The sequence below is a fragment of the Chlorocebus sabaeus genome, chromosome 17 (genome assembly GCF_047675955.1).
Source record: "Chlorocebus sabaeus isolate Y175 chromosome 17, mChlSab1.0.hap1, whole genome shotgun sequence".
NCBI lineage: Eukaryota > Metazoa > Chordata > Mammalia > Primates > Cercopithecidae > Chlorocebus > Chlorocebus sabaeus.
The window spans coordinates 50,091,648-50,109,222 of record NC_132920.1 but is presented as its reverse complement, the minus strand read 5'-3'; the positions used below and the strand labels follow the sequence as shown (position 1 = coordinate 50,109,222).

The window sequence follows — 17,575 nt, the reverse complement described above, 5'->3', positions numbered from 1 at the left end:
AAGCATTTATTCTTTCTTTGTGTTATAAACAATCCAATTACACTTTTTTAGTTATTTTTAAATGTACAATAAATTGTTGTTGACTGTAGTCACCTATTGTACTATCAAGTACTAGATCTTATTCGTTCTATCTAACTATACTTTTGTACCAATTTAACTATCCCCACTTTCTGCCTTCAGTACCTTTCCTAGCCTCTGGTAACCATTATTCTGCTCTTTGTTCTCCATGAGTTCAATTGTTTTAATTGTTATAGCTCCCACAAATAAATGAGAGAACAAGTGAAGTTTGTCTTTCTGTGCCTGGCTTATTTTACCTAACATGATTTCCACCAGTTCCAGCAATGTTGTTGCAAATGACAGAATCTCATTATTTTTGATGGCTGAACAGTACTCCATTGTGTTTATGTACTGCATTTTATCTATCCATGTGTCTGTTGATAAACACTTAGGTTGCTTCCACATCTTGGATATTGTGAATAGTGCTACAATAAACACGGGAGTACAGATAACTCTTCAATATAAGAATTTCCTTTCTTTTGGTTAGATGGCTAACAGTGGGTTTGCTGGATCATATAGTAATTCTATTTTTAGTCTTCTGAGGATTCTGCAACCTGTCGTCTATAGTGGTTGTAATAATTTACATTTCCACCAACAGTGTGCAAGGTTCCTCTGTTCTCCACATCCTCTCTAGCATTTGTAATTGCCTATCTTTTGCATATAAGCTATTTTGACTGAGGTAAGAAGATAGCTCATTGTAGTTTTGATATGCATTTTTCTGATGATCAGTGACATTGAATACCTTTTCATACACCTGTTTGCTAATTTGTGTTTTCTCTTGAGAAATGTCTTTTCAGATCTTTTGCCCAATTTTATTTGGATTATTAGATTTTTTTTCCTATAGAGTTGTTTGAGTTATTTACATATTGTGCTTGTTAATTCCCTGTCAGATGGATAGTTTGAGAATGTTTTCTCTCATTCTGTGGATTGCCTCTTCACTTTTTAGACTGTGACCTTTGCAGTGCAGAAGCTTTTTAACTTGATGTGATCCCATTTGTCTAATTTTGCTTTGGTTGCCTGTGCTGTGGGGTCATTATTCAACAAATCTTTTACCAGACCAATGTGCTGGAGAATTTTCTCAATGTGTTCTCGTAGTAGTTTCATAGGTTGAGGTCTTAGATTTAAGTCTTTAATCCACTTTAATGTGATTTTTGTGTATAGTGAGAGACAGGGTTGTAGTCTTATCCTTCTGAATATAGATATCCAGTTTTCCCAGCACCGTTTATTGAAGACACTACCTTTCCCCAATGTGTGCTCTTGACAACTTTGTTGAAAATGAGTTCACTGTAGATGTATAAATTTATTTTGGGGTTTTCAGTTCTGTTCCATTGTTCTATGTAACTGTTTTTATGACAGTACCATGCTATTTTGGAATAGCTTTGTAGCATAATTGGAAGTCAGGTAATGCAGTTTCTACAGTTTTCTTCTTTTTGGTCAGGATAGCTTTGGCTATTCTGGGTCTTTTGTAGTTCCATATACATTTTAGGTTCATTTTTTCTATATATTGCGCTTAGCCCAGGGCCCATGATTTTTTATTTTATTTTTATATCATAAGTGAAAGGATTAATTATAAATTTTTGAAGGTAAGCTTTGTCATGTGCACCTTATTAGTGCAAGACACAGCTAACAAAAAAAAAATAGATTTCTTTAAGCTTATTGAAACAAAGAAAAATTTTAAAGAATGTACTTATCATTAACTTTGGAAAGAACATTATATTCATATGGGTCCACAGAAAGAACAGCATAACGATAGCTAACATTTTCTAAATACCTAATATGAACCAGAATGTCCATGGATTGTCTCATGTAATTATTATAATAACTCTCAGAAGCCATTGCTACAATGATTCCCAATATCACAGTTGGTAAATTGCTTTTAGAATTGTTAGGTATCTTCCTAGTTTAGAAAGCTTTCAGGTAGTAGAGGCAGGGATGAACCTAAACAGTGTATTGCCAGAGTTTGTGTTCTTCATTACTTACCGTGAAACAATGCTGAGAAATGCCCTCCATATCTTACGTTGAATAATTTATATTTTTCATGACCTATGATTTGTTTTCTATACTCTGTGAATTAGATAAATTCTTATGGATCTGGTTCATAAAGGCAGGATTCTGGCCCTTCCTTGGCACTCAATGTGCACACTCTGTCAACCGCAAGAGGGCGACCGTCATGTTTTTAGGGTAGACTAATTCCAACTAGAAACGCTGATAGCAAAATAAAGTCACATAAACACTTTTAATTTTGAAAGAAAATATAAATTAGTTATGAATTCAATGTATATTTGTGTGCCACATTAAGAACAAAGATAGAGAAACTCTACTTCAGGAGTTTATATTTGGGAAGAGCTATGAATGTGTAACAAATCTATATAAGTAATGTGGACAATAAGATTTATACATTTAGAAGAAAACCTTATAAGCTAAAAATATAATATTGTGTGATTACAGAGCACTTTAAAATTTTCAAATTCGTTATTTCTGCTTGCAGAATTCTTAAAACTTTATATGGGAGTGCGTGATTATCTCTATCTCACAGATTAGAAACTTGAGACTTGAAATTTAAGGACTTGCCTCAGTCATTGGTTTGCTATTAACATTGGTGAGACTTTCACGTGCACTGCCAAACCTATTTCTAAACAACTGTTTTTTTCACTCTCACACGAACTTAATGTGTAACTAATAAAAATTGAGCATCTCCACCAACTTAGTGATTTGGTTAATTGTTATTTTCCCCAATTATTTTCATATGTCTACATATAGTTGGTGCATTTTTTGTTGTTTGTAAAATATAAAATGGCTGAACAGATCAAACATGTATGTGTCTTTTTAATTTCAGTAAAATAATAAAAAAAATACCCTACAACAACTCAGTTATATGCCTCAAACCTTGTTTGCCAAGTTTCTACAAGGAGAGAATTTTTATGGTCAAATTATAAAACCCTGAAAATAGGACTTTATAATGGAAATGCTGATACAACCGTAACTATGGTATTGCAATTGCATCACTATAAGAAAATTGGTTTAGATAATATACCCTTCTGGAATGAATGCCGTTCTAAATGATTGTGCATCTCCATAAATCTAAGCTAACTCAGTAATTCAAAATTACTAAGATTTAAGTTTAGTACCAATAAGCAATAAACTTATGGCTACTGCTATAATAACTGTTGGTCGCTACCCCCTTATTTCACAGCAGGTGGTCTGCTCCATGCTGGTAGCTGACTGAATGAAAGCAGACAACACTTTGAAACTAATTCTTGAAGTTGATGGAAGACTCCAGAGCCATTTCCACTGGTGAAATAGTGTTGTTGTGTTTTGTGGATTTTTTTTTCTTTTTAAATTAAATGCTCTGAGACACTTGACCTTTCTGACAAAGGAAGGGCATATACAGCTTTACTCTCATTTCGTGTAACAATTATGAGTCTCTAGATACTTACACTTGTCTGGAGCAGATTGTTTTTAGTTCATAAGCCATTATTAGCATATTACCCCTATTAATAAGGGAAAATAACTCATTTGTCAGTGAATGGATTTCTTTGAGACTAAAATGTTAGAGAGCTTGATTTAGTCCATATGTGTTTGACTTTAGATGAGCAGTCCAAGAAGTCTTTCCCTCTTATTTCTAATATCTTTATGAAACTGTTTAATTTGTTTAAAATATATGATCAGGGTCTCACAAATTAAAATGTCAAGTTTTCAACGAGAAGTAACATTTGGAAAAGTCTTTCTTCACAGTTTTTTACATATGGGAAATAAGAAGTAGCTCCATGCAGCAACTGATAGGATTCAGCCCTACTGTTTTTAGAATCTGGGGCTTTTCCTTGAATATTAATTAAGTGTTGTTCTCAATTATTTTAAAGTTCTTTGACATTTCATAAGATCAACAGATTAGATGTAGAGTTTGATCTAGGTTTCTTTGATTTGAATCTCAACGTCCTTCCTCTTATTTTCTGTACTTCCTTACCTAGAATAGTCACTAAATATATCTTTTCCTCATTTCCTTACTTTGAAGAAAATGGGGGTATACTGAAAAGAGAAAGTTGCATTAAAGATAAAAGAGAGAAGACTGGTGAAACCAAAATATGATGGCAATTATTGGAAATAGCAAAGAACATAGGTTAAAACACTGAAAGAAAAAACAATATCGAGTATGAAATAAAAATAAATTATTTAAGCATCATGAATTCTCAAAAAATGGTATAATATGAAATAATTTTGCTGAAATTTCAATCAAAAATGATATTCTCTGTAGGTAGGATTTTTCACTTTAACTACAAACAATTAAATATTTTAATTAATTTTAATATTAAAAATAAAATAAATTATATAATGCCTATATTCTTGGACAAGGAATCATATTTTTATTTTTGGAAACTTGTTACCAATATTTTGAATATAATAATCATAGTATGCTCTAACATGTGGAAGCCCAAAGATTTTTAGGCGATTTTTGATAACAAGGCACTTTTTCATAAGGTTTACAAGTTTCTGAGCTTTGACTGTTCACTGATATGCCTTTGTTATTGTCTTATAAAGTCAGGCATTAGCTCACATTGCACTAACATGTACAAATAATTATATTTTCTTTATATTTCATATAGCATATGTTAAAAGTTACATTCTACTTGATAAGGGGAACTCCATTCTCTATCAATCCTTTTGGGTAACTCAGCCCTAGATCATAATTTAGAATATCTCAGTAGGAAAATGCTTAGTCTTTCAGAGTGGTACTCTTTTCTTCTGCTCAACACAGAGACTGTATCTGACTGTATGGAGAAAGAGGGCTCATCTGATCATACGCTAGAAAAGGAGTGACCCTGAGATTCACAGTAGCATCTTCTTGTCCCTCTGGTCTCCATAGTGATGTTCTACACCTACCTGGTCTATTTTCCCTCCTGGACTTTGCGTCTTAATTTTATGACTATTATATTAGTGGTTTATTTTTCTCATTTGAAACTGAGTGGTCCTTCCCACTTCCTAGGACCCACCTCAGGTCTCATTGGCACTATAGACCTTTGGAAATATAACTGCAACTCTCTTTAACCTCAGACACTGACAGTCTGTGAATTCAGGATCAATTTGTTCCTACAAGTGTCACATTTTTCTGGCAGCATCGCATTCAGACTGTTAGCTAACTTCTATGTCGCTCTCCACATTCCCAAGTGCATATGGAAAATTCTGGGTCTCATCCCAGCTGAGACTGGCATGGCAGCTGCAGTGCCTGGTAAAGCTGTGTCTACGTCCCCATTGCCTAACTAGCTTATGTGGCAGGTTTTTTTTTTTTTTTTTCCTCTGTTTACAGTTGACCCCATGTTGGTACAAAGATATGCTGAGTGGGATCTCTTCCTTAAGTATTGAAGTGGGGATAAAACTTCCAAGCTGTTGATCATCTATCTTATCATTCCATCTTGCCCATGTTCTCTCTGATCATATTGGAGACTCTGGAGGGAAAGTTTGTGATACAGACATCTCTCTTCTACTGCCCCTTTTGTCGCTTTTCCACATTTTGGGGAGAAATGAGCAGGAACTGGATTTCTGTCTCTTCTTGCCAGGTTGAGATACTTCTGTATATCATATTTCCCCCCTCCTTAGATGGAAAACACTGTACTTGTTCCCAGGAGTTACAATGGTGAATTGCAAGGAAGAAGAATGTGAGTTACTGTTAAGGGAACAGAATAAAAATTATTTTCTTCCCTTCTTTATTTTCAGCTTCTTACCTGCAACTTCTTTTATTATCAAAATGCCTAGTGGTTATATTCCACAGGTACACATGGATGTAATTATTTCAGTTGTTAAAATATTGAAATCCTCCATTATTGTTGATAAATAACCACTGTGCTAATTCTCCAAATACACTTACTGTCACCCACAGGATTATCATCCTCCTGAAATGTCCAGACTTCCCCAGGAGCTAGTAACAAAAGGGGTTAACGCCTGGCATATTGGGAACCTCAAGTACCGTCCTTCAGCATCAGAGATAGAATTCATTCTGCCTGGTCACTGCCTGGCTGTGCCATCCATGTAAATTATGGTGAATATCATCCTCAAATAATCCTGTAAATAATTATTCTACTGCCTCTGAAATACTCTGGGTTCAAGTGTCAGTCAGTATGCCCCACAAATTCTTCAGAATTTACTTGTCCAACCATGATCTGATTAAAATCACCTGAACTCTGCCTCCATAGTCTTGTGAAAGTCAGGAACCCTTCTACAACTGGCATCCCATTCTTCTTATTGTCTTTGTACTCACCCATCAACATCTCTGCATTTAACTGAGGTTTAAAATTCACTCCCTGCTCTGGTTACTCAAAATTTTCTACTTGCATTTAAACACTATTTAGATACAATAAATTTAATTACGATTCAGTGGTCATAGGGTAGTTTCACACCGTGGCACATGTAGACTGCTACTCACATTCTAGCTGTTTATACCTCAGCTCCTTGGAGTCATAATTTTTTTTTTTGTCTTTCTTGTGAAGACATCTCGATTTACATCTGTGCTAAGAGAATCAGTTTATACTCAGAATGGACTTTTCAGAGAAGGTAATCAGTAAAGATAGGATGTTTCTTCTAGAGAGAAGCAATACCAGTTCCTGGGAAAGTATTATTGTATTCATATTGTTACAAAAATGTTCTAAAATTATATATCGTCACATGCATTATCTTTCTCTGATTCGTCTATATTTTTGGATGTAGCTGGAGTTAATTCATTCTCATCATGAATTTACCATTATTTGAATGAACTACAATTTATTCATCCTCCTCTGTGAATTTTTGTTTTCAGTGATATGCTACTACAAACAATATTGTTACGATTATTCTTATACTTGTCTCCTGAAATATTACATGTTTTAATACATCACATCATGACATGAGAGAAAGAACTGCACAAAACCAGAAGATCCTGGACTCTTAAATGTATGTTTCATTGAAATGAGTTTTTAGCTGTCTCCTTTGAGGAGGAAAGGAGGTTGTTCTACATGTGAGACAAAAATATAAATATATATTTATTGAATAGAAAAAAATGTATTGTACTTCAGACTGGCTAACTATTTAGTGATATATTTTTTCTCTTTCTCCTGAGAGCACGGAGTATAGAAACTAGACTACATTTTCCAGCCTACCTTATAGTTAAGAGTGGCCATATAACCGAATCCAGTTCACACTGGTGAATAAAATAAATCCTGGTAGAAATGATGTGCACCACTTTCAGACCCAGTTCATAAAATACTTCGATGCAAGATTCTGCTTTGCTTGCCCTTTCTTCAGTGACATTGAAAATCACATGTTGTAGAGGACAGAATGCTAAGATGGAACAACACCTGGGTCCCTGAATAAATGCTTGAAGGAGAGATTCATAGAGATCAGTGTTACCCATTTTGACATTATATGAGCAATAAAGAAACTTATTTCATGTTTGAGACATTATACATGTTTTGGTTGCTACATTATAGCATTTATTATCAAACAATATGACCTCTCTGAATCTAAATTATCCCTTCTTTAAAATAAATACAGCACCAACCACCCAGTAAGGTTATTGTGAGAAATAAATAGAGCAAATGAAAAGTGTCTAGTATAATACTGAGGAAATCGGTATTCAATAAATACTTTAAAAAAAATTTTTAGAAAGCTTTTGACCATAGAAGAGACATTAGACTCTTTCTAGCCAACTTTCCCTCTTTCAATGAGAACATCGAGATGTATAAAGGATTACTACATTTTTTAACAGATTGTATTCTGGGGCCACAATTATTGAGTAGATTTGTGAACATTTATTGTGGTATAACTAAGAAAAATATAATTGTCATCAAGGCTTTTCATTAAACTCCTGAGAGCAGTCTATATTAGGTGAAAAGAGAAAGGACTTTGTTGCACATCTTCTTACAAGGATGAAGAAGTAACCACTTCCCGAGCCATAGTAATACAGTTTAAGTGAAAGAGAAAACCGTTGATCTTTGCTATGGTTCTTCTGCTTCTACCTTGACATTCTGGGGCTTCATACTGGTGAACAATTTTACTCCCATATGTGTTTGTCACTGTGAGCTAAGAGGAGTTGCAGTGGTGACTGAGGAGAGCAAAGAAGTTTCTCAGATAAATATTAGCTACACACAAAAACCTTCAACACTGTTCCCTACCTTACTCTAGAACCAAATTCCTTTGACTCCTCACATAAATAGTGGAATGTGTAAGTAGGAAAATGTTTCATGACCTTTTCAAGTCAATTTTCACATTTTCTATTTTCCTCTATTCCTTTGTGAACTAGTTGCTTTGACTTTTTGGTTTTTTCCTTTTTGTCTCATAGATAGACAAAGCTTTCATCATTCCCATTATGTAATAAAATTTTATCACTAATCTAATGACTAACACTACTTAGAGTATCAGTGGAGCATAGATTTGGATCAAAGGGAGTGCAGCGTTTTAATGGACAATTTATTCTGAAACAGAATAAATTGTTCTATTTCAACTTACTGAAATAGAACACGCTCTTGGGTTGAACTGTTAGGTTCTGTTCAGCAAGAACTTCCATCTTTAATTAATTTAATCATCTGTTCTTGATCTTACAGGATGTTCTTGGGTCCTCAACCTTAAAAATTTCACCTTATACTCTGTGTGAGCAGTTTCCAGTTTGAGGATCACAAGAAAACATTATTAATTCAATGTTGCTTAAATTATACCTCTTTCTGCTGCATCAATTCTAGGCAAGGTTTCCTTCACCTTGAACTTAATTCTCATTTGGTTTCCTTTTCTCTGAATTATCTTACTATTGCAATCTTTTTCTTTTCTCCAAATGACATCATAACTATCCCAGCCTCTTCCTAAGTAAAGTTCCTTTTCCTACATATGCAGATTTTGTGAAGTTACATAAAATGACAAGTATCTTCTTTTCATTTGAATTTTGTACTTGCCACCACCTTATACATACATCTTATTCTTTGTTGCCTATTTCCTCGAAAATACTGTCTTCTCTATTTGAATCACAAAATCTGGGTCATATTTATTTTTCCACTTTTGCATGCCATTGGATTTAAAAGGCTAGCAAACTCTGGCTATCATCTGTTCCTGGAGAATGTCCTTGAGAAAGACGTTCTTGGCTTGCAAAACTGACAGTTGCCTGGGAAAAGATTTACATCTCAAAGAGGTAGAGAGGAAATTTGTAATTACACAGTTTGAAAGAAAATGATCTAAGAATAGCGAAGTTGGGGGTCTAGAATCAAAAAGAAACTTATATAAAGTTTAGTCAAGATGAGAAGAAATGCTAAACCATCTTAATCAAGTCTTTATGCGGGAAAACATGACCTTTCTCTCTGCTAGGTCAAGTGCGAATAAGATATGCTTTTTTGTCTCTGAGGTGACCTTAGTAATGTCCTCAAATAAGGAGTCTTTATAGTCTCTGACCTGTGTAGTAAGTTACTAGGATAGAAATGACCCTTAGTCTCTACTTTCTCCCCAGCCACCCAATGGTATTTATAAAATTCTTCAGTAGATTTACAAGTTTCTTTGATGAAAACAGGTTTTAAATGAGAAATGTCAAGAGATCTTGTAGGATGGGTATGGATAGGTCTCCCAAAAGATACTAGTATAGTAGTTCTCAAAATGAGTTTTCCAAAGGAGCCAAAATTATTACTAAATTGTTTTCAGTTTACTACAGGGATAAGGGGATTTAGAGACCTACAACTTCTTCTACTGCAGCTTAATTTTTATAATCAATTTTATTACAAAAAATAATCCATAAGTTACAAAGTTTGAAAATTGCCAAAAGTTTCCAATTCCATATCTTACAGATGAGAAAAGAGAACAAAAGGAAATAATAAGACTTGAGGAAACTTTAGTGACTATGATTATATAGTTAAGATTACTCATGCGAGGGTAAGAATTCTAGATTTTTAATTGCTATGTGATATTGGGAATTTATTTACTCTCTTTAAGAAGGAGAAAACAATATCTATCTCAAAGTTGTTGTGGATAGTAGATAAAATAACATTTCTAAAGCAAAGTCTCTAATTCATACTTTGAAGAAATGAGAGAAATAATGATAATTTTACAGTAATTACCATTTTTGCATTAAAATGTGAATTAAAGGTTGTGTTTATCATCTTGAGAGAAAAAGAAAAGGCTGGTTATTGCAGAGTTAAAAATTACAACCTCAAATTTAATTATAGTCCTAGTTTTGTACTCTCGTTCAGCTTGGAAAATAATTTCCATGTATTTTATGAATTTAGGCCTAGTTCACAAAACATCCTAGTGAATCAGCACTAACATGGTTTTTGTTTGTTTGTTTGTTTTGTTTTGTTTTTGCCATTTTTCCATTTCCAGTTTGAAAAAATGTTGGTTCAAAGCACATATTCCAATGGCTGCAGCCCTCCAGTAAATGAATAATCTCATTTTTTTTTTTTAATCTCTTGAAAGGAATAGGGGGAAAAAATCAATGAATTTGTTTTCATTTCTGTTCTTCTTGTCCATAGGAGTTCTGGTGGTAAAAGTACATTTTAATGAATTTACCTGTGGGCTTGGTGATCCAAGTTGATAATCATTCTTATTCATAACAAAATTCAATTTTCTGTGTTGATTACTGTGAACACTGAACAGGCCCAGGTACATTAATTTTACCTAGAGACAGGCTGAAATGGTCTCCCTCATGTCAACTGATGAGAAAATTCTCAGTCCTTTCTTCCCAGCAAGGGCACATGTCATAATCAAGCTGCTAGCCTCACTTTAAGTAGTATAATAGTATAATTTTCATCTTAGATTATACAGGGAAAAAAGATTTAGAAGGAAAGCAATTCCCAGATAATTACTTAATCACTCTAGTTATCATGAGGTCTTCCTGGAATCTTTATACATTCTAAAATTATTATGATTGTGTGATTAATAATCTTGTTACTCTGCATGTAAACATGAGTTCAGATCTTACTTTTCCACACTTTCCAGGCGTGCTTGAAGTGTTGTGAAAAAGAACTAATCAATTTCTTTCTTCACAACCAGTATCAGAGGAATAAAGATAAATATGCAATAGCTTATGCAAATTTTACACACTAAAGTAGAAATAACAGTAATTTAGGAAAACAATCAAAGTCATGGATTCTAGCTTTAAAAAAGTGAAATATTTCTGAATTGTGATAAGTCCTACTTTAGGAACTTTTATCAAAATATTCTAAGGTTAGCAAGGCAGAGTTATCACTGTTGGTGAGTCTATTTTTAATAAATTATAAATAATACATAATATAGAACCTAACCTCTTTGGATTTCAGTGTCTTCATCTATAAACCTTAGTATACTTTACAGTACTTCAAATTAATTTGTTATGACGCAGATATCTCTGCACATCAAGATTCAGCATTGACAGGTTTATTTTAAAAAATCTCAAGGATCAAATTGCTGTAGCATAATTTTAAAACTAAGGTTTTAAGAATTTAAACATACATCCTTGTAACTGTAAAGTTTCTCCTGAAGAAAATTTCTTTGAGTTTATAAAAAATAGATGATATTCTACCCAATACAGACTCAATAATCAATACTACTAAGGAAATTCTATAAATGAGGGGGTTCTCTTGTTTCCTTGCTTAAACAACACTTCAACCACAGAAATCATCAATGGGCTCTTTACATCTGCTAAATAAATTATTTACAGTGAAAATTCTTTTTATTTTTTCTGTTTTATAGTTATTGAATGCAAATACTCTATCCCAAAAGTATATTTTTCGTTGTATTCTTATTTCTCATGAAAATATTAAATATTATGTAACAAAAAAATTAAATGTTATTTTTTAAAAATAATCTCCAAAAGTGAATGCCTTTGCAGTGATAAAGGTGCTATATATATTCATTACTAAAACATAAAATTAGAAAATGGGATAACAGATTTGATCAATCTCTAAATTATGAACCTACACAGTAACCAATTTATATTTAATATATACATAAAAATTAAGCTATACAGATGGCAGGGATATCATTGATATCTGCTTGTTGAGGCTTAATTAACATACAGGTTTACTAAATTTCACTCCAGTCCTGGTTTCAGTCAATGAATGAACAAAACAAACAGAGAGAAAAGAGGACTTGATGGCTCATGAATTTATATTCTATGGAGCTGATGCTCCTCACAGTGACCACTAAAATTACATTAAAAATGAAAAAGGAGGCCGGGCGCGTGGCTCACGCCTGTAATGCCAGCACTTTGGGAGACCGAGGTGGGCGGATCACGAGGTCAGGAGACAGAGACCATCCTGGCCAACACGATGAAACCCCGTCTCTACTAAAAACACAAAAAATTAGCCGGGGCGTGGTGGCAGGAGCCTGTAGTCCCAGCTACTCGGGAGGCTGAGGCCGGAGAATGGCGTGAACCCGGGAGGCGGAGCTTGCAGTGAGCCAAGATCGTGCCACTGAACTCCAGCGACAGAGCGAGACTCCGTCTCAAAAAAAAAAAAAAAAAAAAAAAAAGAAATGAAAAAGGATATTTGATGATTGTCTAGATACATCTTTTCAAGCACAGTTATCTTACTGATATTTAGGTGATAAATGACAAGGAAGCAAAATGGCTATGTAGTTAATGAAGAAGATATTTGAATATGAGCATAAGTATAAATGCACTCAACCTCTCTATATGTTTTCCTCCAAAATATTTAGGAAAATTGAAAGTTTTTTCCTTAGGCAGTGAAAAATAACAATTTCTTAGGAAAAAAAAACAACTTAACTGGGGATATTTTGTTCATGCAGGGGCACCCTCAGTGGTCCAACGGGAGTTACTCTTATTCCTTGACCAGCAGAGGGTAAGTACATTTTGTATGTCTTTATTATCCAGGGTGATGAGGTTTTTGATAAACCTAAATACTGTAGAACCTAAGTCACTCACTAATTGTGTAACTAAATGTAGAATTAGAGAATAAAGGGACAATAAAGAAGGATAAAATATTTTCTTCAGCATACTAGTGTTAGCTTTAATTTCCTCAGGACAAGGTTTCTTATTAGATCCACAAAATTTCTGGTCCAGAAACCTTATAATATGCAAGCTTCAAATGAATTGAGATTTATCTGTGGTTCAGTTAAAAAAATACTATACTCAGAAAACACATGAGAACTATTTGTCATGAAACATTCATAGCATTTATTTTATTCATTTGGCATATATTTATTTGCATGTCTTTTCAAAAATAAGTTGAGTTTCTTAAGGCAGTGAAAATGTTTTATTTATCTGTTTTCTAGACATCTACAGTGACTAGGAGGTGGCCATGAGATCAGTGAATCCAAGTATTCCTGCATAATTCTATTGTTTATGATTTTAAATTCTTAATATATTCAAAAAAAGCAATTTAAATTGTATGTATTCTCACATCCAAATACCAAATGTTGAAAGGCATACTCTATTTCTGTTTTGTGGTGTAGATCCTGTGGAGTGTGTTTAATATGTGGTACATTTATCATACAGGATTTATATTTACCTGTTCAAAAAAAGGAGCAGTTTCCACGTTCTCCATGGGATTAGACCTGGGTCACAAAGTCCCCTAAGTGAATCAGCTGTAATGCTGTCATGTTGCTGTTTGAATTTTCCACCCTTTGGATTTGACAAAAAAGATATTCAAAATAAAATTTCTAAATGACTTTAGTCCTTGCAGCAATATTGCACCTTTGTCATGTCTTTGGAAAGAGCTAAAATTAAAAATCAATGAGACATTTATCTTCTTTGCTCTTCTTTCTTTGTGTTTATTCACAGAAGTTCTGATAACAGAAAAAGCATAATAATATATAAATTATTTTTAATGAAATTTGGGTTTTGGTTTCAGTGTCCAATTAGAACTTTGTCTCATCTACAACAATCAAATGCCCTATCCTCGTCACAGTTGTACCACAACAACTAGAAAAGTAACAGGCACATGGTAGGTGTTTGAGTAGTATCTGTTCAATTAATCTTACATAGGGATGGGTTTAAATAATCTTATACTATGTCAAATGATAGTTAAATCCTCTATTCATCGAACCCCAGTAAGTTCTTAGCTTTTAGTATAAATTCTTATCTTTTTATTTTTTTTTTCGAGACAGTGTTTCACTTTGTCACCCAGGCTGGAGTACAGTGGCGTGATCATCTCTCACTGCAGCCTCCACCTCCCAGGGCTCAGGTGATCTTCCCACTGCAGCGTCCCAGTGTAACTGAGACTACAGGCGTGTGTCACCACTCCTGGCTAATTTTTGTATTTCTGTAGAGATGGGGCTTCACCGTGTTGCCCAGGCTGGTCTTGAACTCTGGGGCTCAAGAGTTCTGTCTGTCTCGGTCCCCAAAAGCACTGAGACTACAGGCATGAGCCACTGCACCTAGTCAAGTCCTTCACTTTTAATTCATATTTTATCAGTGAAGAATTTGGTTGTAGAAGGGAAAAATTACTGATCATGTGTCTTTATTACTTTGCCCAGGAAGCTTTGCCACAATTCTGATTATTTGTGCATGTTTCAGTTGCAACACCTTTGCAGATAATATTCTCATAAATGTAAAATAAGGATGACTAGTATTAACTGGGGCTTCTTTACACTCAGATTCTTAGTGCTCTCTATGAGTGTAGTAAGAGAGAGTCAATGGATCATTATTCCTTATTGGGTCTGGGGAACAATATCAGCTCTTTATCATATATCTGCTATAGCAGACTTTGGAAAACTTACAAATTAACTCAAATACCTTCTCACTGTGTAGAAAATAACAACAAACAAACAGAGAAATGCATTCTAATTTTATAATATTGAATGTTTTTGCACTGACATTCACAAATCCTACTTGAGGGGACAGACTTTTCTTCGTGGTATAGCTAAGCTCGACAGGCTAATATCCATAAACATCAGAATACTGTCATGATTTATGTTCATACATAATTTAAATAAAGAAAGTGTAGATTATAAAATTACCTGACAAATCTGGATCTCAACATTTTTATATGTAAAATTAAATATTCTGTATGATAATTTCAGCCTAAAGTTATATGATTTGGATTTCTTGTTACATTGAGATTCATTGTTAATACTGGGAACAATAAAATAGTAAATGGAATTATATAAAACTAGTACTTCTGGGATGTCAAGTGAATTGCTGCAGGACTATTTCTGATCTTGGTCACCTAGCAATTTATACCCATACTCTTGTAACTGTTAAAGTTTCTTAAAGAAACTGACTGCAAGAGAAATCAGCAGATGTAACTTTTGTGTGACAAAGCAGGTTTTTCTAGTCACTATCTCTTTGAATATGGCAGTGTTCACCAAGCATGGAAATGTTCTTGCTCTTAATAAGCTTCAGTAGTCAAAACTATGCAGAAGAATTCTTTAAATGTAAGGGTTTTCTTTCCTTGTTTCAACAACAGCTGAGTCAGACAGATGATCTGTACACTGTTTTATAGCAAGAAATCATTTACAATGAAGATCCTTCTCTTTTTGTGTATTTTGCTTTTCTTTGCTGTCCTTATTCTACCAGGTAATATGAATATTATTGCTAGAGGGATCAAGGGGCCAGCATTAAAGTGGGGGAACTGGGATATTTAAAGTAGAATTTACATTATAAAATCATTTTATTAATACCATCACCATGTTACATTACATTTATTCACAGTTCTCAGGTAAAAATATTTGAATAATTTTTCAAACACAACATCCTAGAAAAGTCTGTAATTCACCTTAATTACATAAAAATATACGTTCATATATATGCATATATGTAAATGATTAGAAGAAAATAATGCTACATTGATTTCATAGATTCATGAAATGCGCATTTATTCAACACTCAAATTTAACTGAATTTGATCTATTAATAGATTGGAAAAAACTGGGAAAGTTATGAATTATGCTGGAAAATCATTGATCCCCACATTGATATTATTTATAGCAGAGGTTAATCAGACATAATGCCTTCCTAAAAGTTTCAAATTGTATTATATTAACGATTGAGAAAAGCTGCACTTGTCTACTGCTCACTTCCAGTTAAATTCTCCTTTTTCTTTATCTTGCTGCTTTCTCTGATTACCAAGCTATCTGTCAGTATTGAGATCAGAGGAGGTAACCTTAAAATAAATCTGTAGTAATTCATTCGTTTACTACTACTCTGCCCTAACATTTAAACATCAATAGCTTTTTAGCTGATAATTTCTCACCAAAAGGGAACAAGTAGATGAACTTCAATTAATAATGTAAACCAACAAGGCAGTTTATTTATATCAGAGAATAATTTTTCTTCTTTATAAAAGTTAGTTAAAGCATGCTTATTAGAATTCCCTCTATGTTTAGAACTTTTCTGAGATACAAAGTATTATACAGATTTCAATAAGCACTGATAGGTTTTCTTCTAAATAATGATTTTAATAGCTAGCATTTGTTCTGCATTTTGCCTGTATTGATTTATTTTTCCTAACCATAACCATGCAAGGTGAACTTATTAATAGTCAAGTCATTTATTTATTTAACTGGATTTTTAAACATGTGTACTGTATGTTTATCGTTTTGTGAAACCTTTTATAATCTATAGAACCATTAAATAGAGGCAAATACATTTGTGTCTTTATTTCTGAAAATATTTTTTTCTACTTTTAAAGTAATTTTTTTTACTTTACAGTGAGCTCTTACCAACCTGTTAGCACTCCTATGAAATTATTGACAACCATATGTAGACTGAAGCTTGAAAAAATGTACTCAAAGACAAATACATCTTCCACGATATTTGAAAAAGCATGACATGGGACAGAGAAAATCAGCACAGGTAAAATAAAATAAGTAGAATTGTGTCTTGCACATTTTAATCAATACTTTTCGACTGAAATGAACTAAATATTCTGAGTATATTCTCTACCCCAGTCCCTGTTTACCTATATGTTCTTGTCTTTCACCTCATAGCTTTATGAAGGCTGAATTTCATGTTTAAAACAAGAAAGAAATCTTATTTTAAGGTTGTAGAGGCTGAATTTTTTTTGGATGAAGTGCTGGCTAGGCAAATGCCCTTATCATTTCCATGAAGAAAGTTTCTCTAATCATTGTTTTCAGCAGCATTGTTACTTTTTTAAATGTTTTAATGCAATTGTACTTAGGAGTTACACTGTTGTCTCAGTTTCCCTCCTACCCAAGAGCTGGCAATTTTTTCTTTTCTTTTTTTTTTTAAGACGGAGTTTCACTCTTGTTGCCCAGGCTGGAGTGCAATGGCACGATCTCGGCTCACTGCAACCTCTGTCTCCCAGGTTCAAGCAATCCTCCTGCCTCAGCCTCCAGAGTAGCTGGTATTAAAGGCTCCTGCCACCATGCCCGGCTAATTTTTTGTATTTTTAGTAGAGACAGAGTTTCACCATGTTGGCAAGGCTGGTTGCGAACTCCTGACCTCAGGTGATCTACCCACCTCAGCCTCCCAAAATGCTGGGATTACAGGTGTGAGCCACTGTGCCCAGCCAGGGCAAAACTATTTTTTATCAATCACCACTGTTCAAAATACTGACTTTTTTGGATATAAAAAGTATATTGTTATATGAAAAGAATGATGAAGGTGTTCTGTTTATCTTAA

At 33.8% G+C, this 17,575-nt stretch overlaps 1 protein-coding gene across 1 annotated transcript in view; it reads left to right on the top strand.

Moving 5' to 3' along the window:
- Nucleotides 1-17,575, top strand: part of DEFB112 (defensin beta 112) — a 365,076-nt gene that overhangs the window by 340,707 nt on the left and 6,794 nt on the right. The window contains 2 exon segments of the mRNA XM_073006058.1: nt 12,778-12,830; nt 16,643-16,786. Of these exon segments, the coding sequence (XP_072862159.1) occupies nt 16,672-16,786 (115 nt within the window). The 5' untranslated portion in view covers nt 12,778-12,830; nt 16,643-16,671.